The sequence below is a fragment of the Phyllostomus hastatus genome, unplaced genomic scaffold (assembly GCF_019186645.2).
Source record: "Phyllostomus hastatus isolate PE091 unplaced genomic scaffold, TTU_PhHast_1.1 phas_scaffold_39, whole genome shotgun sequence".
Classification (NCBI taxonomy): domain Eukaryota; kingdom Metazoa; phylum Chordata; class Mammalia; order Chiroptera; family Phyllostomidae; genus Phyllostomus; species Phyllostomus hastatus.
In genome coordinates, this window is record NW_025334028.1 from 7,274,511 (window position 1) to 7,298,333 (window position 23,823).

Below are 23,823 nucleotides of genomic sequence, written 5' to 3' on the forward strand. Positions count from 1 at the left end.
TTTGGGAATGGCTGTGACGTTCAATTGCCTGCCACCAAGAAACATGACTCCCAATGCCCGAGTCTGGTGAAAAAAGAAAGGGGTTATTTATTTAAAGGTTATACAGATTTAGAATAATGGCAGATTTCAGAAAAGCAGAAGTCTGCAGCTCAGCATTCCTGGTCACAGTTCAGCTCCAAGCATCCCTCGTGAATCTGGGTGGTTAGGCAGGTCCCAAGCAGCTCCATCAACTCTGCCGCCATCTTCTCCAGGCAGACTCGAATCTGGGTGGCTGGGCAGGTATACTGTCCCCAACTCCCCACCCCCAGTACCACACTGCCACCGCCTGCAATTCACCAGACTTCTGGCTTTCAGACCTTCTCTCTCTTACTCTGGACCATGTGGCTTCTCCCCTCTTTCAGCCCACCCTGATTTAAATGCTTGGCCTGGGACTTCCTGTGTGGCCTCATATCTAGCCCTTCCTTTGGTGTGTTAGTGCCAACCATTTCTGTCATTTTCCCCATATCCTTTACCTTCTTCTGGCTGCCATCTTTAGTCAGGGCAAAAGTTCCCAGAAATGCATGGCAATCCTGGGTAGGTATCTGCCCCTGCCTTTCACACAGGCACTGTATCCCAGCTTATCACAAGCCCCTGAAGGTTTTTGCAATCACAAACACAATTCATTCACATTTTGCCCTGGACTACAGCCCTCTTCCCTTCCGAAAGGCATGGCTATTAACTTGCCATTGTTACGCAATGTATCTTTAACACTGTAACATCCATTTCCCCTCTTCACGCAATCAAGGATTATGGGGGTTGTTCTCCTGTTTTCAGAGGATTTATGCTCTGTACCCCATTACAAGAGGACCTGCTGATCCTGACACTTGGGGAACTTTGGGGAAGCAGAACAATTGTACTGAAGCTTCTCTTCCTCTGAGGCTGGATAAGCACTAGCCTTTGAAACTGCTACAGAAGACAATCTAAACTATAAATAAATACATTAAAGCACAAATAAACACCTCAAAAGACTAAATTCAATACATACAGGCAAGACTATGAAACAAATAGCATGGTTTTGTTCCCTTTTAAAATTAAGATGTTACATTCAGTAAATGCACAGATCTTAAGGGTACAGTATGGTGAATTCTGATAAACCTATACACCCATAAAACCTACACCACTACCAACACATAGAATATTTTATCACCTCCTACTATTTCCCAGTAATTCCCACCCTCCTCTGACAATTTCTGACTTTCAATCACCATGGATTAGTTTTGTCTGACTTAGAACATGTAGATGGAACCATAATGGCAATCTCAAAAATACAATATCCAGTTATTTTGCCAGCAAAATGAGTTCGAGAGTAACAGAGAATGCAACTTGAGACAATCAAGCTATGATAATCCATAGGCAAGTCCAAAAATACTACATGGAAAATTCAGAAATAATTAATAAATTTTATTTTATTTTCAATTTTTATAGAGAATTATTATAAGCATTTATTTGAGCCAAACTGATGACATGCCTGGAAGAAAGATCTCAAATGCTCTGACAATTCTTAAATTTTAAATTGCATGCCATTCTCAGTACCAGATGAAATCTTGTCCTGGCATCTGCTCCATCCTTTCCAGGACATGAATCATCCCTTTGTCCAGCTCATTTAACCTGTATATGCTACTGCCTATGAGTCACTTAGTAGATGTCTGGGTTACCTGATTGACTGAGATGGGACCAGAGTGATTGTGATTAAGAAACTTTTTAAATTGAATTTATTGGGGTGACATTGGTTAATAAAATTATGTAGGCTTTACTTAGGTGTTCAATTCTGTAATACATCATCTGTATATTGTGGTGTGTGTTCACCTCCCCAAGTCAAGTCTCCTTCTATCACCATTTATCCACCTTTACCCTGTCTTACCTTCCCCCATCCTCCTTTCTCTCTGGTAATCACCATACTATTTTTCTGCCTATGAGTTTCTGGGTTTGCTTTGTTTGTTTTGTTTTGTTTCTTTTGCATAATCCTTTCAAGGTAACTCTTATTTTACTTAATAATGGCCCTGAAGCACAAGAGTAGTGATGCTAGCAATTTGGATATGCCAAAAAGTAGCTGTAAAATGCTTCCTTTAAGTGAAAAGGTGAGTACAGTGCAATGAGATATTTTGAAAAGAGAGAGACCACATTCACATAGCTTTTATTATAGTATATTGTTATAATTGTTCTACTGTACTATTAGTTATTATTATTAACCTCTTTTTTAAAATATATATTATTGATTATACTATTACAGTTGTCCCAATTTTTCCCCCTTATGGCCCCCTCTTCCCAGTACCAGCCTTCCCTACAACAGTTCCATGAGTTGTATATATAAGTTCTTTGGCTTCTCCATTTCTTATACTATTCTTAACCTCCCCCTGTCTATTTTGTACCTAGCAATTGTGCTCCTTAATGCATGCATGTTTTTCACCAACCTCCCCAGGCTGATACCCCTCCAAATGATCTCCATATCTGATTCTGTTTCTGTTCTGGTTGTTTACTTAGTTTATTTTTTTAGATTCAGTTGTTGATAGTTGTGCATTTCTTGCCCTTTCAGTGTTCATAATTTTGATCTTTTTCTTTTTCTTAAATAATTCCCTTTAACATTCCATGTAATAATGGCTTGGTGATGATGAACTCCTTTAGCTTTACCTTGTCTGGGAAACACTTTATCTGCCCTTTAAGTCTAAGTAATAGCTTTGCTGGATAGAGTAATCTAGGTTGTAGGTCCTTGCTTTTCATCACTTTGAATACTTTTTTGCCAGTCCCTTCTTGCCTGCAGAGTTTCTTTTGAGAAGTCAGCTGACAGTTTTATGGGCACTCCTTTGCAGGTAACTCTTTGCTTTTCTCTTGCTGCTTTTAAGATTCTCTCTTTATCTTTAACCTTTGGCATTTTAATTATGATTTGTCTTGGTGTGGTCCTCTTTGGGTCCAACTTGTTTGGGACTCTTCGGTGCTTCCTGGACTTGTATGTCTATTTCCTTCACCAAATTAGGGAAGTTTTCTTTCATTATTTTTTCAAGTAAGTTTTGATCTCTTGCTCTTCCTCTTCTCCTTCTGGAACCCTATGATTCAGATGTTGGTATATTTGGAGATGTCCCGCAGGCTCCTTATGCTATCGTCGTTTTTTGAATTCCTTTTTCTTCTTGCTGTTTTGGTTGAGTACTTATTTCTTCCTTATGTTCCAAATCGTTGATTTGAATACTGTCTTCCTCCCCTCCGCTGAGGGTTCTCTGTAGATTTTTCTTTATTTCACTTAGCATAACCTTTGTTTCTTCCTTTATGTGACTGTCATACTCAGTGAGTTTTTTGAGCTTCCTGATCACCAGTGTTTTGAACTCTGCATCTGATAGGTTGTTATCTCTGTTTCATTTAGTTCTTTTCTGGGGTTTTATTCTGTTCTCTTATTTGGGCCATATTTCTTTGTCTCCTCAATTCAGCGGCCTCCTTGGGTTTGTTTCTGTGTTTGGATAGAGATACTTTGACTCTCTGTCCTAACAGGGTAGCCTCAATTTGTAGAAAAGGCACCTATAAATTGTGTGGGGGCAGAGCCTTAGGTAATTGCCAGTGTGGGGCAACCTGCTTCACTGCTTTGTGGCTCTGTGTTAGGAGAGGGCTTGGAAGGGGGCAATGCCACTGCCTGGCTCCTGGAGGTTTGCTTGGCACTTTCCCCCATTTCCGGTCACTTGACCCATTTCCTGTATGCTACTGGCACCCTTCTAGCTGTTGCCCTGATGGTAAATGTCCAAGTTGGTGGGTTTGCATACATTCTAAATCCATGTGGACCCTTTAAATGGAGTGTCCTGAAAATGTGGAAGTTCCTTCTGCTGCCCCAATCCCCTCTGGTTTTTACAGTTAGAAGTTATGGGGATTTATCTTCCTGGCACTGGAACACTGGGCATATGGCCTGGGTTGGGATTGCTCACTCTCAAGGTATCCCTCCCAGTTTTTATCCACTGTATGTGAATGTGGAACCATATGTTCCAATACTAGCACCACCTCTTTGTACCACACTGTGCATCAACGCTTCTTTATGTGTCTCTGTGACTCTGCCCCTCCTACCTGCCAGACTGATGTGGCTTCTTTAATTCCTTGGTTGTTGGACTTACATACAGCTCAATTTTCTGACAGTTCTAGATGTTATTTGTTTTGAGATCTAGTTGTAGTTCTTTTTTATGGTTGCACGAGGAGGCAAAGTGTGTCTGTCTGTGCCTCCACCTTGACTGGAAATCTATTGCTAATATTACTGAATAAAAACTCAGATATTATTGCCAAAAAAGTTGGGCACAACTTCACAGAGTCAGTTTGAGACAATTTTATTGCTCAGAAAAATTAAGATTTAGTTTTTTAAAGATTATATTTATTTATTTTTAGAGAGAAGGGAAGGGAGGGAGAAAGAAAGGGAGAGAAACATCCATGTGTGAGAGATACACTGATCAGTCACCTCTCGCATGCCCCCAACCAGGGACCCGCCTGCAACCCAGGCTTGTGCCCTGACTGGGAATGAAACTGGTGACCTTTTGGTACACAGGCTGGCACTCAATCCACTGAGCCCCACCAGCCAGGGCAGAAAAATTAAGGCCAAAGTATCTTCAGGAAACCAATGCTCTACCCCAACCTTTAGAACAAGATACAGAATCTATATTTCCTCTCTGACTGGTCCTCCCTGATTTGAAAAGCACAGGTAATCAAGAAGAACGCCAAATCTTGCAACTTGCTAAAACCCAGGTTGGGTATTTTTCTGTCCTCCCCAAATCACTTGACTTGGCCACGTTCACAATACTTCTAGGGCTGTCACACTGCCTGAGTGCTCACAGCATCCTCCTCATGTGCAGGCCCAGCTCCCTGAAATTCTGTGTGTTCTGCTCTCCCAGGAAGAAAGTGCTTCTTTCTGTTGTTAATCTCTTAATGTGCCTAATTTACAAATTAAACTTTATCATAGGTATATATGTATAAGAAAAAAATAGCATATACAGGGTTCAGTACTACCCACTATTTCACGCATCCAGTGGGGGTCTTGGACTATATCTCCTTGGGATAAGGGATACTACTGTATGGATTTTTTAATGCCTGGTTTCTTTAACTGTATATTATTTTTGAGATTCATTCATGTTATTACATATCTTCAAAAGAAACAACAAACCCAAAATGGAGTCACTTGTGCCAAGCCCCACATATACTTAATAGCTAACCAAATTGCAGTTTCACCCTGTCCCAGGAGTAGAATTTTAAACAAATCAGTCTAAAATTTCCTGGTCAGCATTAGTAAAGTCATCTGCTTGTTAGTATTTCCTCTAAAGGATGGTGAAATTGCTTGAAATAATCCACTATTTTTAACTTTCCTCTCCCACCCTCTTTCTGCCTATTAAAGTGTTCTTTTTTCTTTCTTTTTTATACAAGTTTTTGGAGTGCCCTTTCAGTTGTTAGTTGGGATGCTGCCTGATTCATGAATCACCTAATAAAGTCAATTATATCTTCATATGTACTAAGTTGAATTTTGTTCTTTAACACAAGTGTCTGAAGTTTTTTCTTTTTAATGCCGAGTAGTATTCTATTTAATGAATATACCACACCTTGATTATCCAATTTCCTGAAGATGAACATTTGGGGTGTTTTCACTTGAGGCTGTTATAAATAAAGCATCTATAACATTTTTACACAGGTAAACATAAGAAAACCATAATTTTAGAAACATGACATTGAAGATATATTGAAGGAGAATGAATCTTGCTAAGTGGCCTGAGAAATGTAAAAGACATCTCAAAGCACAGAGCAAAGAATATAAAGAGAGCTGATGTATGAGTAGTTGGAGTTCCAAAAGAAGAGAAAGAAACAGATAAAATAGAGGTAATGATGGGCTGGTACGTATCTCCGCACCTAGCTCTTTCCCTCTCTTGGGAAAGTAACATAAAAACATTACTCTTTGCACTTTCATCTGTTTATTAATTCTTTCACAGCCCATGTCACTGACCACCCTAATATTTTGGTGGCCTGTACATGGACATTCTCTGTTTCTCCCTCTTCTCTGCCTTCCGAGACTTGTGACTAGGGGAACAGTGGGCAGTGAAAGCGTCACCCAGGCTGACCCCCTAACCCTGTCACTGAGAAGTTCAGAGAGAGGATTCTAATCCTTTTCCATCTCTTCAGACTCTGTGGACAGCCTCTTCCTCACCAAGCTACACAGCTAGAGATTGAATTCAGTAACTCTTAATGAAGTCATGCCTGGACTCTGGATGTCACCAAAAAGCTTTAAGGAATTAAGATTGACTTTTGAAGCCAACAAGAGCCCCTTGGAGAAATGGTCGGATACCTTGCTTTGTCATGTGGTTCATGCCAGTCTTTCCAGGAAATATTTACAGTATATAGCAGAGAAAGATAGTAGCCTTCAAAAGTGGTGAGAAGGATGGGGTCAACTGCTTGTGGCTTTAGAAATACAGCTGAAAGCACTGATCTCCAGTCACTTACAAAAAGATAATGAAATTGAACAATTAAAACAAGGATCACACTACAGGCTTCTACAACAGAAAAAGAAACTATGGATATCAATCAAGCCCAGACTTATGAGTTCAGCAGATCTTGGTGGAGATAAAATTGAATATCAATCTATAAGTTTTGAAATTTCCAGCAATGAAGTAGAGGATGAATGTGTAATCCTTAACCCTTGTGAAGTGTCAAGAGAAAATAATCAAAGCACTTGATTTCCAAAACCTAAATTCAGTTTACACCTTTATGGCCAAACAAAATGGCAGTGAAACACCTTGGTTGTACTTTACCAGTAATGGTTAAGAGTTCCAAGGCTCAAAAGTGGAAGAGTAATGAAATGGAGGAGAACTTGGTGAAATGTGAAAATAAGAATACTTCACCCAGAATTAATTTGAAGCCTCCTGTTTCTGCGCACAGAGATTCTTCTGACAAAAGGAACAGAGGGTTTCCACATGATTGTCATCTCAGAAAATGTATTCTTTATGGAGTCAGGCATCTGCAATTAATGTACACTTGGACACTAAGAAAGAAAGAAGGAATTCTACAGAAATTTGGAGACTTTTTGCAATGTTTTACAACATTTCTTCAATCAAAAGCAAATATATAATTGAAACAATGAGCTCTTCAAAGCTCTCAGATATAGAAGTATACAAAGAGAATGTATCTCAACCAAAATGGGCCAAATGGAAATTAGACAAATGAAACTTCATGTCCTATTGATATATTTGGCCAAGTGATTTCGAGGGATCATAAAGTGAAGGAAAGTGATCATCTGATTCTCAAATGATGATTTCAAGCTAGAACAGGCAAATGATTCACCATGGAGAGTGTATTAATGTAAATTTTATATTCATAATTGTTGTAACTTACATCCTGACTTTAAAGATAATTGTATATATTATGGCATTTAATCCCTCTGTACATACATTGCTATTTTATACATAGTATGATTTTAGTTTAGTAAAGAATATCAGTCAACAATAAATTTACTTGTCTATTTTTCAAAGAGAGAGATATAACAATTAAACAAATAATAATAGAGAGTTTTCCTGACCTAAAGACTTGCTTTTGTAGATGAAAGGGGTCACTGAGTTTCAGGTAAGATCAATGAGGAGAGACACACCTAAGCATACTCAAGCAAAACTTCTGTAAAGAAATCTTAAAAATTCAAGGTGGGAAGAACAAGTTACTTATAAAAAGAAGAAAAGTAAGAACAAAGAGGATGGGAAGCTGGGGAAAGGAGAGGAAAAGGAAAGGGAGAGGGAATGAACTGGAAAGGCAGAGGGGTAGGTGTGGAAATAAACATGAAGATCAATCAGGCACAGGCTATTTCTACAGAGTTTTGTATAGCAATGGACTCGGCTGCCATTACTGTGTCGACCAGGAGTCTAAGGCAGGCATGGAATGGAAAAAATTTATAGTTTTATAAGAAAAGGAATTCAGGTATGCTATGATTAGAGGCTCTTTGCCTCTAATCGATTGGTTGCCTCTCATATACCCCCAACTGGGGACCTAGCCTGCAACCTAGGCATGTGTCCTGACTGGGAACCAAACTGGCAACTTTTCAGTGTGCAGGTCAGTTCTCAATCCACTGAGACACACCAGCCAGGGCTAAAACTGATTTTTAAACATAAAAAAAACACACAATGAGATGTCACCAACATACAAGAGAATGCAAGAATATGATTTCCATGAGCCCTTCCATAGAAACCTGTTAAGGAACTAGTTTCAGGCTACTAAGTTGGCTGGAGAGATATCAATATAAGAGCTGATGGTGACCATTAAATATATATTACTTATAAAGCTAAGATTAAATGAGGATTAAGATGAATTCAGCATTGTTTGTAATAGCTATATGTGCTCATTATGTAGATACAATACAATTAAAAATGAGAGGAATAGCAGGGAAATATTGAACTCGTTTTCAGCAATCAACTTGGCGGTGGTAGTATTAGTACTGTTATACTGAGGCTGTTTTGTGTGTAACATGGAATGAATGAAATGAATAATTATTGAATATATGGGTTCTATAATTCCCTATGTACTTGTGAATCAGGATTCCAGATGTGGAAGGAGATACAAATGTAATACAGAAGAGGTTAAATAAAATCACCTAAATTGAACTTGGAAGTATCAGTATGAACTCATGAGTTATTTTATCCTTCAAATATGTAGACACTTCCTAGTTCTATCCTGTGAAGAGTTCCCCAAATGACCAATACAGTACCAATGAGAATCCTTAGCATTCATATTGATATCTGTAAATATCTTTTTAGGAAATAGAAACAGGGTTTTTTTAAAAGGTGGCTGATTCTGGGTCTAGGCCAGGAAACACACAAGATCACTCTAAAACAATTTTGTCACACAGCACTAGTCACACATGAAATAAATGTACAGTAAGGATTAATGCTCAGAAAACAGCAGAATATACACAATGCTCTCTTTTTCTTCTCTAGCTAGGTATATATGAACTGGGCACATGGGACAGAGAGTGGAAGATGCACCAGGAAAAGGACCGAGGATGACTTTCTTTGCATATTTTTTTGGAAATTGAGGGTGTTGAGACCACCTAGTTGAATATGTAAAAATGAGGTGTCCTGGCCAGGAAAATGGGCTTATTCAATGAGAGTTTAGAGAGAAGAGATCCTATACCAGTAGTGTTGACATCTGCTACAGCAGGGCTACTCAAACTTTAATGTGAAGGAATTGCTAGATGGATTTTGTTAAAATAACAGTTTTTACTCGGTAGGTCAGGGCTGGGACCCAGTTTTGCACAGTGAAAAAGAAATAGGATTTGTGCACTTCCCTTGAGTTAATTAAAATATTCTTGGCTAACTTCTTGCTAAGCAACTGAAAAGAGGGTGAGAATAAGCTTTGAGTGCCATGCAAGTTTCTTTTCTTCACTGCTATAAGCAAAACCTGAAAATATGTAGCCTTCTCTCAGAGGTTGTAAAACCAGAGGACAACCAAGTCCAGGGCTTGTGCTGTCTGTCACTGCTCATAAAAAAAAACAGAGATTATTGGATTATAATTGTGCTTTTATTAATATCAGATGCCAGCATTCTGAGAAGATGGTTTGTAAAAACCCTACATCTACCTTACCTTGAGCTTTCAGAAGCAAGTTTATATAAGGAAAACATGGGGACTTGGAAGGGGGAAATTCCTAGTGGGAGCACAGACATGCTGTTTCTCTTGAGGGGGCAGTTGAAAGGGGAGTCATCCATTTTCCTCCCCAGCTCGCTCCCTTTGTTCACGTGTTATTTCTCCTGTTTACATTAGCATTCCCCTCTTCCTCAGACACCATGGTTTATGACCAGGGAGGTTATATATTCTCTGACTAAGGAGGAGAGGTATAAACCATTTGCTCTCAAGTGTCCCTGGTTAGGGGAGATATGGTCTTGCAATTCACCAGCTGGCTGTAAATTGCTCAAACTGTTTGACCTTGTTTAATTTTCTTGTCTCAGTTTCCCCATTCCACTTGCCCAGGAATTTCCCTAGCCTCTTACCATCCTGTCTCAATTGGGCAGTGATAATTAACAGTCTAGAAAGGGGAAGCCTTATTATATCAAAAAGTTTAGTAAAATTGCTGCTTACAATAATTAGGAAGGCAACCTCCCTCCCTAGCTCATATAGCTCTAGTGGAGATATCTGGAAGGAGGCAATTTTGTGTCTCACGGCTTCTTCTTGCTTTCAGCGATGTATTACAAGTAAAGTTTGAAGTCATGGTAATAAAGGGATAAAATGTGCATAAATTCTTAGGCTTCACTAAATTTAAAAAGCCAAATGCTAATGTACCCCTAAATAGCAGACAGGAAGGCTTGGCTTAGAGATTTCTCATAGCCCATTAAGACTTTCTGGCATGTGCACACTCGCGCGTGCACACACACACACACACTGCAGAAAACAAAGATAAGGTGAAGCAAAAACTAAATTAATAGAGTTCTCTTCTCATTTAAGTCTATTGTTTCAGGTGATTTCAAGGCTGCAATCACTAAAAAGATGGCAAGAATGGTTTGATCCCTGGCTGGCATGGCTCAGTGTATCGAGTGCTGGCCTGAGGATCAAAGAGTTGCCAGTTCGATTCCCAGTCAGGGCACAAGCCTGGGCTGCAGGCCAAGTCCCTAGTAGGGTACGCTCAAGAGGCAACCACACATTGATGTTTCTCTCCCTCTTTTCCTTCCATCCTTCCCCTCTCTCTAAACATAAATAAACAAAATCTTTAAAAATATACTTAAAAAAGACAATTGTTTGAAAACTACAAAAAATAAAAAAAGAAAGAATAGGTTGAGCAAAAAAGCAGGGAATAAGGCTAGTTTAACAACTACTTCTAGAAGCAACTTTGGGTGTGGTTACTGACACCTGAAACTGGAAGCAAACAAAGTTTACTGAATGTTCAATGAAATTGTATTTTTGAAAAAAATAAAAACACTGCCCTGACTGGTATGGCTCAGTTGGTTGGGCATTGTCCCACAAAGCAGAGGGTTGTCGGTTCAATTCCCAGTCAGGGTACATGCCTGGGTTGTGGGTTCAGTTCCCAGTTGCATTTCAAGAAGCAACAAATCGACGTTTCTCTCTCACATCACTATTTTTCTCCCTCTCTTTCTCCCTTCCCCATCTCTAAAAAATAAAAAAATAAATAATAAATAAGATAAATAAATAAAAATAAAAACCTTGAAAAACCTGGCCTACAAAAGCCTTCAGTTGTTTAAGCTCCAAGGCATTCCCCCAAAGAGGGAATACTCTCCAACATCTAGTCAATCTGCATTCAGAGGTCAAAGATTGGGCCAACAGAACATAATAGACAATAGAGATTCTCTCAAAGAGCAGAACTAGGTTTTAACCAAGGAACTTATTCCACCATCATGATAGTGGCTGTTCATAATTCCTACCTGGGATTCCACCATTACTATCAACAAGTAACCGCTTTATTTCCCATTCTTCCTTTTTCAGAGTTTTAACTGTGATTATACTATTCCTGGTCCACTATCATTTCATATTACATGTATGGGGCATGAGGCAGATACTTTGTTTTATAGTCTATATTTCTCTGGACCATGAAAATCCACAATCTGACCTGATGGAGAAGATTGTGCATAATCAGACATCCTGAATTTTGAGCTGATACAGAAACTAAATGGGAATTTGAACTCTCTTCTTTAGAGGTGAGATTATTTTCCTGTACCAAGAAGTATACACACAGATATTTAGGTGTCAGAGGGACAGAGTATTAGAGATTGCTGATGATCTCCCTAAAACCATCCTTTCCTTTTTGGGGTAAAAGCTTACCCAGTTGGAAACCAAATTTCCAGTGTCACTGATGTAGGCTTGATCATTTGACAAAGTTCAAATGATCAGGCCAACTTGATCACTTTCTTAAAGTATTTCCTTGTTCTAGTCTTCTCTTCATTCCTCTTCCCAATAGAGAGAACATGTTATTTTTTTTTGCATATCAAGATGGAAAAATTAAAAAGTTTTATGTCCTTTGTAGCCAAGGCTGTAGAAAATCGCACTCCTCCATATTGCTGGTAGAAAGGCAAATTTGTACCATTCTTATAAAATGCAATTTGGAGAGATCTTTAAAAAATTTAAGTAAATATCCCCTTTGACTTTTTTCGTGGAATGTATTCTACCTATACACATATAAAATGATGTATGTACAAGGGTATTCATTGAGTATTGGTTGATTGATTTAAAGCAACTGAAATGTCTAGCTGTAAGGATTAAATAAACTATGGCATCGTTTCATTTTAGGTAATACTCCTCAGCTCTAAATCAGAATGAGGAAGCTCTCTGTACTTATATGGTGAAATATCCAGAAAAAGTGAAAAATCAATAGCAGAATAATGATATGGAGTGTTACCATTTGTGAAAACAAGAAAGGATAAAAATTTACATTTATTATTTTCAGAAAGAAAACCTGTACGGCTATATAAGTAATGAATACAATTACATGAAAAGATATAATGAATCCGGGTAAGTTTTCTTCCAAATAGTACAGTTTCCAAAGTGAGAGGGCGCGTTATCTACAGTTACGTCTGGACAACAATGGCACTGTCCTGGACAAATTGGGATATACGATCAACTCATAAACAGGGTACAAAGTACGAGAGGGCATGTGGACATTTTAAATTGTGCTGTACAAAAGTACCTGTCTTTGATAAACTGGCAATAAAAACAATTCGTTCTTAACCATAGGTAGTTTAAAAGATGTTTTAAATGAACAAGAATAGTAAACCATATTTGCGAGACACGGAACTTAATGAAAACGCCGTCGTTTTTGCTTACCCGGAACTAACAAGAGTTGCACAAATGACCCACCCCTGGAGTTTATCCGCCAATCCGAAGTGGGAGCGTGCGAGTTTGAGCCTGCGGGAGAGGTCTGGGCGGGCCTTGGACTTCAGGGGTGGAGCTTCGCGTTACTCAACCCTAGGGGCGGACCAAGCGCAGGCTCACACACTTGGCGCTCTGGCCCACACAGACGCTACTTGGTGGCATCTCGGGTTCCCTCTGGCTGCGCTCTGGAGGACTATTCTCGTTTTCTTTTTGGTTCTGAGGCCTGCATGCTTGGCTGAGCTGAAAGAAAGATGGCGGCAGCTGTGCGACAGGATTTGGCTCAGCTCATGAATTCGAGCGGCTCTCATAAAGATCTGGCGGGCAAGTGAGTATTTCCGAGGGCCATGGGAGGTGAGGAGGGAAGCCACAGAGTTGTTTTCCTTGGGTTGCCGGCGGCTTTCGGATGTGTGGCCAGTAGCCGGCCTGCGGATCAAGGGGGCGGGCCTGATTGCGGTTGTGGAGGCAAATGTTGGAAGCAGCAGAAAGCTGGAGGGGACCTTGTGCAGGGAGCCCTTGGGGCCACAGACCTGCGGTGACTGGCAACTTTTTCCGCTCTCGACAGCATCCTTACTCGTCTCCTACGATTCTGGAAACGCGCTCTGAGGGACGACTGTTCCCACGGCCTTCTCAGCCTTCCCTGGTGGCACTTCCTATCGCTGGCTGGCCTCTCACACCGAATTGTGTATCTCTTTGGACTGTTTTTCAATTGAGGGAAATTCTTTTGGGACCTCGATGCAGAATTTTTTTAGCGAGGTCGTTTCTTGAGGCTGTGGGGGGTTGAGGAGGTATAGCCGGTTATCATGTCCTCTAAAACCACTTGGACCATGTGTACTATCCGCCACTAACTCTGAAGAAGAGCACATGGGCTGATGTCCTCATAATATGGGTCAGGATGAATAGAACAGGTATCTGGATTGTTTGGCAATTTTGTCGCAATTTATGTAGAAGTTTTAGGTCACTCCAAGTTAAAATTGTGACATGTGCCTGTCAGCAGTGTTAATCATAGATAGCTATAGATATTGTCCATTTCTCTTTGTAGATTTCACAGTGCTGTTGCTTTATAATGGACATGCATTCTGTGTACAGTATGCTTCTCATATTAAGCCTGATATTTACATCCGGACGGCTGAGATCACTTGATCTATATTAATGGTATATGCCTGCTCTTACCTGGGCATTGAAACTGACTAATTTATATAGCAGAGCAACCTTTTCTTTGGTGGTAAGTGTAATATACTTCTATCAGTGAGAAATTTTGCTGTGTATCTTGGGCTTTACTTTCTGTGGCAACTCCCCCCTCAGGAAACTGGTGATGATTAGATGGCTTCTTGTTGACAGGGACAATATGTGTGTGTATATACACTTGTGTCACACTTACATCACATAGAACAGCACCTGACACTTAGAAAGTGCCATAAGATTATCTTTGTTACTATTATTATTAAACAGTTATTAACTACATACTGAGTTATTCTTTGGGTTGGAAAATGACTTGACTATGCCTTCATAGCTCAATACTTTTTGCATGTACTTTTTTATAGGTTTGGATGAAAGTAAAACTAACTTAGATCTTGCCCCATGTCTGCTTTTCTTTATGTTTTATTGAAAAAAATAAGTGCATTAGTTATCACAAGAAGTATAGTTGTCATGTATTTGCAGATATCTGAAACTTAAGCACTTACTTCCTCAGCTCTGAATTGCAGGTAAACAATAGTACCTATATTATTGGCTGCTTCAGTTATTTATTGCTGTGTAACAGACCAAAAGCTTAGTTGTAAAACAACTGTTTTTTCTCAGGAGTTTTTGGGTGAACTGGGCTGTTTTGCTGATGTTGTCTGGACTTACTCATGCAGGTGCAGTTAGCTGGCAATTTAGGTGGGGCTAGAGGGCTAAAATGGATACCCATACATCTCTGGTTGGGTCTCTCTCCCCACATGGTCTCTCATTCAGTAGTTTAGCTGAGGCTTCCTTACAGAACCAAGAGGGTGAGAGTGGAAACTTTAAGACTTCATAAGGCTAGACTTGGAAGTCTCACAGCATCAGTTCTCAAGTACTAGTCAAAGTAAGTCACAGACCAGCCCAGATTAAGGGGAGAGGAAGTGAGTTTACCTCTTTATGGAAGGAGTGGCCAAATTACACTGCAAAGGTACATGGTCAGAGGGAGGCACAATTCATTGGAGGCCGTTACTGTAACAATCTACCCCATTGGATTATTGTGAAGATTAAATGAAATAATGTGCTTGATAACTGATAGCCATTGCTTTCTGAATAAAGGCTTGGCCTTGCCTGCAGCTATATATCTGGTCCTATCTGAGCAAGAGTGTGTCAGGATATTTATTCTCATAACAAAACAGTTCCTCCAGCTACATGCTTTATGATAGAAACACTCTTGAAATATATCAATAATTTCTGGGTTTATATTAGGAGCTGAGTGACAAAGGGTTCCATATTGAGGAATGATGGAAAATGTTTCTAGAATATTGATACTGTGTGTTCCTAGCAATAAACAAGATATCTAAAACAGTAGTTTTCAATAAATATATATATATATTTATTTATTGACTTGAGAGAGATAGAGATTGATTTGTTATTCCACTTATGTATACATTCATTGGTTGATTCTTATATGTGCCCTGACTGAGGGTTGAACCTGCAACTTCCATGTATTGGGATTATGCTCTAATTATCTGAGCTACCTGGCCAGGGCCAATAAATATTGATTCAGTGAATTCTACAAAGGTTTAGAGCTTAAATTTGAATCCAAGTTTGTCTACTTTAAAAAGCACATTTTTAACCTATACTGCTTTTCTTGCCAAAACTTCGATTAAAAATGTTTTCTCATAACTATGAATTAACACAGCAGTGTCAATGGATAGTTTTGATAATTGATAGTGATAATTGGCTATATGAAAAGCATTTTTGTAAATTTGTACACTGCTTTTGTACATATATGTATTGTGTTTGTTTTGTCATACAAAGCTTTAGAAGAGGAGGAGCTCCTTGAGAGGGAACATTTGAATAGATAGCTGTTATGATAGCCTTGTCTTATTCACTTAGCTAAAATCTACTTGGTTTTTCAAAACTCAATTCATATGTTGTTTTTTCCTAAAGCCTTCTCTGAACAACCACCAGTACACACTCATACACATTCACACACAGGACCTGGTTAGTTGCTTTTCTTATGCCCCATACATATACTTTTTACCTTTGGATGATAGGTATCTGTTGAGTTAATCCTATAAAATAGAACCTTTTTTAAAAAAAGATTTTATTTATTTATTTTTAGAGAGGGAAGGGAGGGAGAAAGAGAGAGAAGAAACATCAATGTGCAGTTGCTGGGGGCCATGGCCTGCAACCCAGGCATGTACCCTGACTGGGAATCGAACCTGCAACACTTTGGTTTGCAGCCCGCACTGAATCCACTGAGCTACACCAGCCAGGGCAAAATAGAACCTTTTATGTTTTTCTTTTCTTTTCAGTTCTGGATTATGGAGGGTATAGAGGAAGATATTGGACCTTCGGAGTCTAAATATTTCATTTTAGCCCTGGCTGAGTAGCTCAGTTGGTTAGCTTGTTGTCCTGATATGCTGAGGTTTCGGGTTTGATCCCCAGTCAGGGCACTTATAAGAATCAACCAATGAATGCATAATAAGTGGAACAGCAATTCAGCGTTTCTTCTTCCTTCTCTTTCCTCTCTAAAAAAATTAGTGAATTAAAAAAATATTTAAACATTTTATTTTATAAGCAGTTATCTTGGAGAAAGGAAAGTAACATCAGGTGTTTTAGCTGCCTTTGATTATTAGAAAAGCTGTTTGGAAGAAGATAAATTCCTCTGCCTTAAAGAGGTAGACTTTGGATTAGAATGGAATAAAACTTAAACAATGGAGGATACACACAGGCACACACACACACACACCTCAGAGAATAGACTGCATGACCTTAAAGGCCCCTTCTAACTCAGATTCTCTAGTTTTTTGTTATTCCTGCACCCAGCAGTTTTAGTGGTTCCCATCTCAAGAGTGAAGTTCCCTAACATCTAGTGTTCACTCTGCACCAAGAGCAACTTTACTTACATTTTTCATAAGCCTTAAAAAGTAATATTTTCTGTATTATATATGAGAAAACTGAAGTGCAGAAGTGAAATACCTTGCTCCAAGGTCACATAGCTAGTGGTGAAGCCAGAATACAACTTGCTTGGCTCATAGCCCTTAAGTCCAAACATATCTACCTTTTGGTCCTATATTGTTTTCCATACTGGAAAATTGCAGTCCAAACTGGAATACATTTCAAATAGTGATTTTTTCTTTTTTGGTGCCTAGAATGCCTGTCTTTCCCGCATTTTTTCCCGCTTAACACAAAGTTGAAATCTTTAGAATGCTTAAAGATAAACCTCATTAGGAAATTATTTCTCTGTCCTAAAAAATTATGTTAACACCTGTTTTTAAGATTTTTGTCTTTTAATTTTTGGCAACTTCATTATGAGGTCATAATGAAGGTCTATGTGGGTATATTTTTACTTATTTATGTCAGTTAGCTTTTGCTGTGAAGCAAACCTTCTGCAAAACTTGCTGGCTTAAAACAACAATCATTTCCTTAGTTCATAATTCTGTTGGTTGCCAGTTTGGGCTGGACCCAGCTGATGTTTCTTCTCTGTTCCACATGGTCTTGGTTCCATATGGGCTCCCACGTGTGCCTGTAGTCAGCTGCAGGTCAGGTAGGCATCTCCGCTTCTGTGTGTTGGATGGGGCAGTGAAGGTGACTGAGCTACATATTTCATTATTCAGTAGGTTAGCTTGACCTTGTTCATGTGGCAACAGTAGGGTTCCAAGAGATAAAAACATATATAAGGCCTCCTGAGGTTCAGTTTCAGAACAGGCACTTCACTTCTATTGCAGTCTATTGGTCAAAACGAGCCCAGATCAAAGAGTGGGGAATAAACCACCTCTTGTTGTGGAACTACAAAGTCACATTCACATTGCTAAGGGACATAGAGACAATAAAAGAATTGTGGCCTCTTTATGTAAATTCTCTACCACATTATCCTGGTTGAGTTTCATTTTATTTCTTGAATCAATAGGTTGGCTTCTTTCATTGTTCTTAGAAGTTTTCAGCTATATCTCTTTATTTTTTTTTAACTTATGTTTTATTGATTATGCTATGACAGTTGTCCTGATGTTTTCTCCTTTTGCTCTCCTTCACCCAGGACCCCCCACTCCCTCAGGCAATCCCCCCCACCATTGTTCATGTCCATGGGTCATGTGTGTAAGTTCTTTGGTTATTCCCTTTCCTATACTGTACTTTACATCCCCATGACTATTCTGTAACTGCCTATTTGTACTTCTTAATCTTCTCACCTCTCACCCATTCCACCCCCCCCCATCTCTTTATCTTTATCCTTTGGCATTTTAATTAGATGCGTCTTGGGGTGGGCTTTTTATATCCATCTTGTTTGGGATTCTCTGTGCTTCCTGGACTTCCATAATTTTTTCCTTCACCAAATTAGGAAAGTTTTTTTTTTCATTGTTTTCAGACAGAGTTCCAATTTCTTGCTCTTTCTCTTCTCCTTCTGGTACCCCTATGAAGTGAATGTTGGATTGCTTAAAGTTGTCCCACCGGCTGCTTACATGATCCTCATTTTTTTATTCTTTTTTCTTCTTATTATGCTAATTGGTTGTTTTTTGCTTCCTTATCTCCCCAATCATTGATTTGATTCTTGGCTTCATCCACTCTACTGTTGTTTTCCTGTAAATTGTTCTTTATTTCAGTTAGTGTGTCTTTAATTTCTGACTGGATTTTTTTTATGCTGGTGAAGTCCTCACTAAGTTCCTTGAGCATCCTTATAAACAGTGTTTTAAACTCTGCATCTAATAGATTGCTTATCTCCATTTCATTTAGCTGTTTTTCTGGATTTGTGATCTGTCCTTTCATTTGGGCCATGTTTCTTATTGTATTCATTTGGCAGCCTCCCTGTGTTTGTTTCTATGTGTTAGGTACAGGTGCTTTGACTCCGTGTCTTCGTAGTGTGGCCTAATGTAGTAAGTGCCCTGTAGGTTCCAGTGACACAGCCTCCCCATCACCAAAGCTGGGTACTTGAGGTGCACACTTTGTGTGGGCTGAGTACACCCTCTTCTTGTCATTGATCCTTGATTGCTATTGGCAGATCAGTGGGAGGGATTTACCCAGGCCAGTCAGCTGCAAGGATTGACTGTGACCACTGACTACCAACCTCCACCTTCCATGGAGGATCAGCTGTGCAGGGCCAGAGTGGTGGTGCTCCAATATGCTCCAATATGGCTTTCCACTGGGTGCGCTGGTCCTGGGGTTTCCCAGGTGCTGCAGGCCAAGATCAGCTGCCACCTGTGTTTTGCCTGGGGCCACCCTGCCTGAGTTATAAAGGAATCTGAGGTGGCTGCTACTTGTGCTGGGCTTGGGGATTTCCAAGCAAAGCCAAGCTGTGAATCTAGGCTGCTAGTTCTGGTCCCGGGGCTCACTGAAGCCAGCTTTGGCTTGTTTGTTGGTAGGATTTAGGAAGTTACAAAGCTTCAGACCAGCCATTCACATGGAAAAGCAACGCTGGTAGGCCCATAAGTTCAGTGGGGCAGAGTCTCTGATGATCTCCAAGGCTGGTCAAACTGTGTTAGCCAGGTTGATCGAACCTTAGATATGGCATGAGTCTGCTAGCTCTGTGGGGAGAGGGCCCAGAAAAGGGACAGTGGCCTCTGCTCGCCTTGATGCCACACACCTCAGCCTCCCCCTGAACAACACTGGTACCTCTCAAGCCACCTCTCCCATGCTAGGGCCCAGAGGGAGTGAGTCTGAGTAGGTGAGTCCTGTGTGTGGGGTCTTTAAGAGGAACTGCTTGGGGCTCTAGCAGTTTCTTCTACTGACTCAGTTTTTGCAGCCAGAAGTTGTGAGGACTTATCTTCCTGGCACTGGAACCCTGGGCTGGAAGGCCTGGTGTGGGGCTGGGACTCCTGGCTCCTGAGATATCCCTCCTGAATTTTTATCCACCACATGTGGATGTGGGACCAGCCTGTTTTGCCTCTGGGCCCCTCCTACCAGTCTGGATGGATGTAGTTTCTTCAATTCTGTAGTTGTCACACTTCCATTCAACTTGATTTGTGTTAGTTCTGAGCGATGGTTCTATTTTAGTTGTAATTTTGTTGTGGTTGTGCAAAGAGGTGAGCAATGTCTGCCTACACTGCCAGCTTGACTGGATGTCTCCAGCTATATCTCTTTAAATGTTGCCTCTTTTCTATTCCATTTTCTCCTCTAGGACTCTACTAAAACCCCTGTTACGTTCTCTTACTGTGACCTCTGTGTCTGTTACTCTGTCTCCTAAACTTACCATTTTAATCCTTTATTCTGGATAAGTTCTTCTGATCTGCTTTCTAGCTTATCAGCTCTTCAGATGTGCCATTAAGAATTCCATTGAGCCCTAGCTGGTGTAGCTCAGTGGATTAAGTACTGGCCTGCAAACCAAAGGGTCACCGGTTCACTTCCCAGTCAGAGCACATGCCTGGGTTGTGGGCCAGGCCCCCAGTAGGGGGCACACGAGAGGCAACCACACATTGATATTGCACTCCCTCTCCTTCTCCTTCCTTTCCCCTCTCTCTAAAAATAAATAAAATCTTGGGGAAAAAAAACTCCATTGAGGTGTTAAGTTTAGTTACAGTACATTTGTGGTTTTATAGGTTTTGGTGGTTCTTTTTTCAAATGACACTTTTAAAAAAGATTTTGTTTATTTATTTTTAGATTAGTTGCCTCTCGCGTGCTCCCCACCGGGGGACCTGACACACAACCCAGGCATGTGCCCCTACTGGGAATTGAACTGGTGATCCTTTGGTTCACAGCTCTTATTCAATCCACTGAGCTACACCAGCCAGGGCTCAAATGACACTTTTTATGACTCCTAGTTTCTTGCTGAAATTTAAACCTTGCCTTTATCTCCATATACATGATTGTATTATGGTCTCTCCAATACTCCAGTGTCTGGAGTCTCTTGTTACTGGCTGTTGTTTTTGTTGATTTTAGCTCATATTGTCATGTGTAATCTTTGTTGAGCAAATTATCTAAAAATGTATTTTTAGAAACAGTAGGAGGCCTAGGATGTGACCTTTCAGAGAGGATTTTCATTTCTTTCTGCCAGGCACCTGAGGGTGCTAGCAGTCTAGGACTTAGACTTCAGAATTTTTTGCTTTACCTTGGTGATCCTTGGAATAGATTTTGTAACCTTACTTCCAAAGTGCTAGTGTTTTATCCTTTGGCAGGCAAAGAACTGAAATCCCTGTTCTTCCAGCTCTATTAGTCTGCTAGAAATTGCAACTTGCTTCTTAGTTTTTCTAACAGATGGCAAAATGTCCCAAAGCTGAACCCACCCACTCCTCCACCAAAAATGACTCTACCTCTCAGCTGTCTTTCCAGAGTCAGCAAATGTTTTAAGGCAGAAGCTGTTACTCATCTCTTTATGTTCTTGTCCTCACCTGTTTCCTCTTTCTGTTAGGACTTTATGCTTTTTATTTCTATCTATCTATCTATCTATCTATCTATCATCTATCATCTATCTATTTAAGGTAGGGTTGGTCTAATCATCTAGTTCACCATTACTGTAAATGAAAGTTTTATTAATACATGCCCAGTTCACTCATTTTGGTCCTACATAGTGACTGGGGTACATTTTCATTTGTATGTTTTATTTACCTCCAGATTCTTTTCAAGTGCTAAGAAACCATGAATTGACTTACTGTACTTTAGCTCAGATACATATACATAATAAATGCTCAAAAAACATTTGTTTTTTTAATTTTCTTTTTTTAAATATATTCTATTGATTATGCTATTACACTTGTCCCATTTCCCCCCCTCTATTCCCCTCCACATCCTCTCCCACCCACATTCCCCTCCTTTAGTTCATGTCTGTGTGTCAGAAGTTCTTTAGCTTCTACATTTCCCATAGTATTCTTGCTTCCCCCTGTCTATTTTCTACTTACCGTCTGTGCTACTTATTCTCTGTATCTTCCCCCCCCACTTCCTCCCACTCCCCTGTTGCTAACTCTCCATGTGATCTCCATTTCTGTGGTTCTGTTCCTGTCCTCCTTGTTTGCTTAGGTTGTGTTTGTTTTTGGTTTTGGTGTGGTTGTTAATAATTGTGTTTGCTGTCATTTTACTATACATGTCTTTTATCTTTTTCTTAGATAATTCCCTTTAACATTTTATATAATAAGGGCTTGGTGATGATGAACTCCTTTAACTTGACCTTATTTGGGAAGCACTTTATCTGCCCTTCCATTCTAAATGAAAGCTTTGCTGGATAGAGCAGTCTTGGATGTAGGTCCTTGCCTTTCATGACTTCAAATACTTCTTTCCAGCCCCTTCTTGCCCTCAAGGTTTCTTTTGAGAAATGAGCTGACAGTCTGATGGGAACTCCTTTGTAGGTTACTGTCTTCTTATCTCTTGCTGATTCTAGGATTCTCTCCTTCATTTTGATCTTGGCTAATTTAATTACGATGTGCCTTGGTGTGTTCCTCCTTGGGTCCAACTTCTTTGGAGTCTTTGAGCTTTCTGAACTTCCTGGAAGTCTATTTCCTTTGCTAGATTGAGGAAGTTCTCCTTTATTATTTGTTCAAATAATGTTTCCACTTGTTGCTCTTCCTCTTCCCCTTCTGGTACCCCTATAATTCAGATGTTGGAATGTTTAAAGATGTCCTGGAGGTTCCTAAGCCACTCCTCATTTTTTTGAATTCTTGTTTCTTCATCCTTTTCTGTTTGGTTGTTTCCTTCTTCCTTCTGGTCCACTCCATTGATCTGAGTCCCAGTTTTCTTCCCATCACTATTGGTTCCCTGTGCATTTTCCTTCAGTTCACTTAGTGTAGCCTTCAGTTTTTCATCTAATTTGTGACCAAATTCAACCAATTCTGTGAGCATCCTGATCACCAGTGCTTTGAACTGTGCATTTGATAGGTTGGCTGTCACTTTGTCACTTAGTTGTATTTTCTCTGGAGCTTTGATCTGTTCTTCCACTTGGGCCATTTTTTTTTTGTCTTGTCCCACCTGTTACATAGTGAGAGGCGGAGCCTTTGGTGTTCACCAAGGTGGGGCAACCCAGTTGCTGGGTTATGATGCTGTATGTGGGGGTAGGGTCTGAGAGGGAACAATGGCACTTGCTTGGCTCAGGGCTGGCTTTCAGTCATTTCCCCCACTACCCATAAGAAAATTGGGCCCTTCTGGTGCCGATTCCCCTGTAGGTTGGCTAGGGTACGTTCTAGGACCCTGTAGGTCTCTCCAACGAACTCTCCTGTGAAGCTGGCAGTCTCTCCCGGCACCTCAACCCCCACAGGTGTTTTCAATCAGTGTTTTGAGGCTTTATTTCCCCCTCGCTGGAGCCCTGGGTTGCATGGTCTGTCTTGCTCCCCAGTTTTGCATGGTTTATCTGTGCAAGAATGTGGGACCACGAGGTCAGCCAGCTGCCTTGTGCACCTTGCCCTGCTTCACAATTGCCACCTTGCTTGGTCTGTCTGTTGCCACCCCGAGCCTGGGGTCTGCCAGCCTCCACCTGTGCACCCAGGGTCCGCCTGCTGCGGACTTGGGTGCCCAGGGTTTGTCAGATGCTGCCTTGGGTGCCCAGTGCCACCACTTTTTTTGCCACCACCCCTCACCACCCACCCGCCCGACTCTCCCCCTCCTACCGGTCTGGATCAATGTGTCTATGTTAACTCCTTGGTTGCCGGGCTTCCATACAGTTCAATTTTCTGTGAGTTCTGGTTGTTATTTTGTTTCTAAATTGTTGTCCTTATTTTGGTTGTGTGAGGAGTCACAGTGTGTCTACCTACACCTCCATCTTGGTCGGAAGGCAACAAACATTTGTTGATAAAGAGATAGGACAGATGCAAGGTACCTTAATTAATGAAATTTATTTTCCTCTATAATATTTTTTAAGGAAAAAATATTTGGAACTTGCCGTGTTCTTAATGTCAATTGCTTTCCCATCTTTTC

At 40.3% G+C, this 23,823-nt stretch overlaps 1 protein-coding gene across 2 annotated transcripts in view; it reads left to right on the top strand.

Annotated features, from left to right (window-relative positions):
- The first annotated feature begins 12,951 nt into the window (after positions 1-12,951).
- COPS4 (COP9 signalosome subunit 4) overlaps positions 12,952-23,823 on the top strand; it is a 41,887-nt gene continuing 31,015 nt past the window's right edge. The window contains exon 1 of one of the 2 annotated variants that reach the window (XM_045820208.1): positions 12,952-13,156. In XM_045820208.1, coding sequence (XP_045676164.1) covers positions 13,083-13,156 — 74 coding nt within the window. In that variant the 5' untranslated portion in view covers positions 12,952-13,082. The remainder of the gene's footprint in view (positions 13,157-23,823) is intronic. The other variant, XM_045820205.1, reaches the window with a different exon arrangement.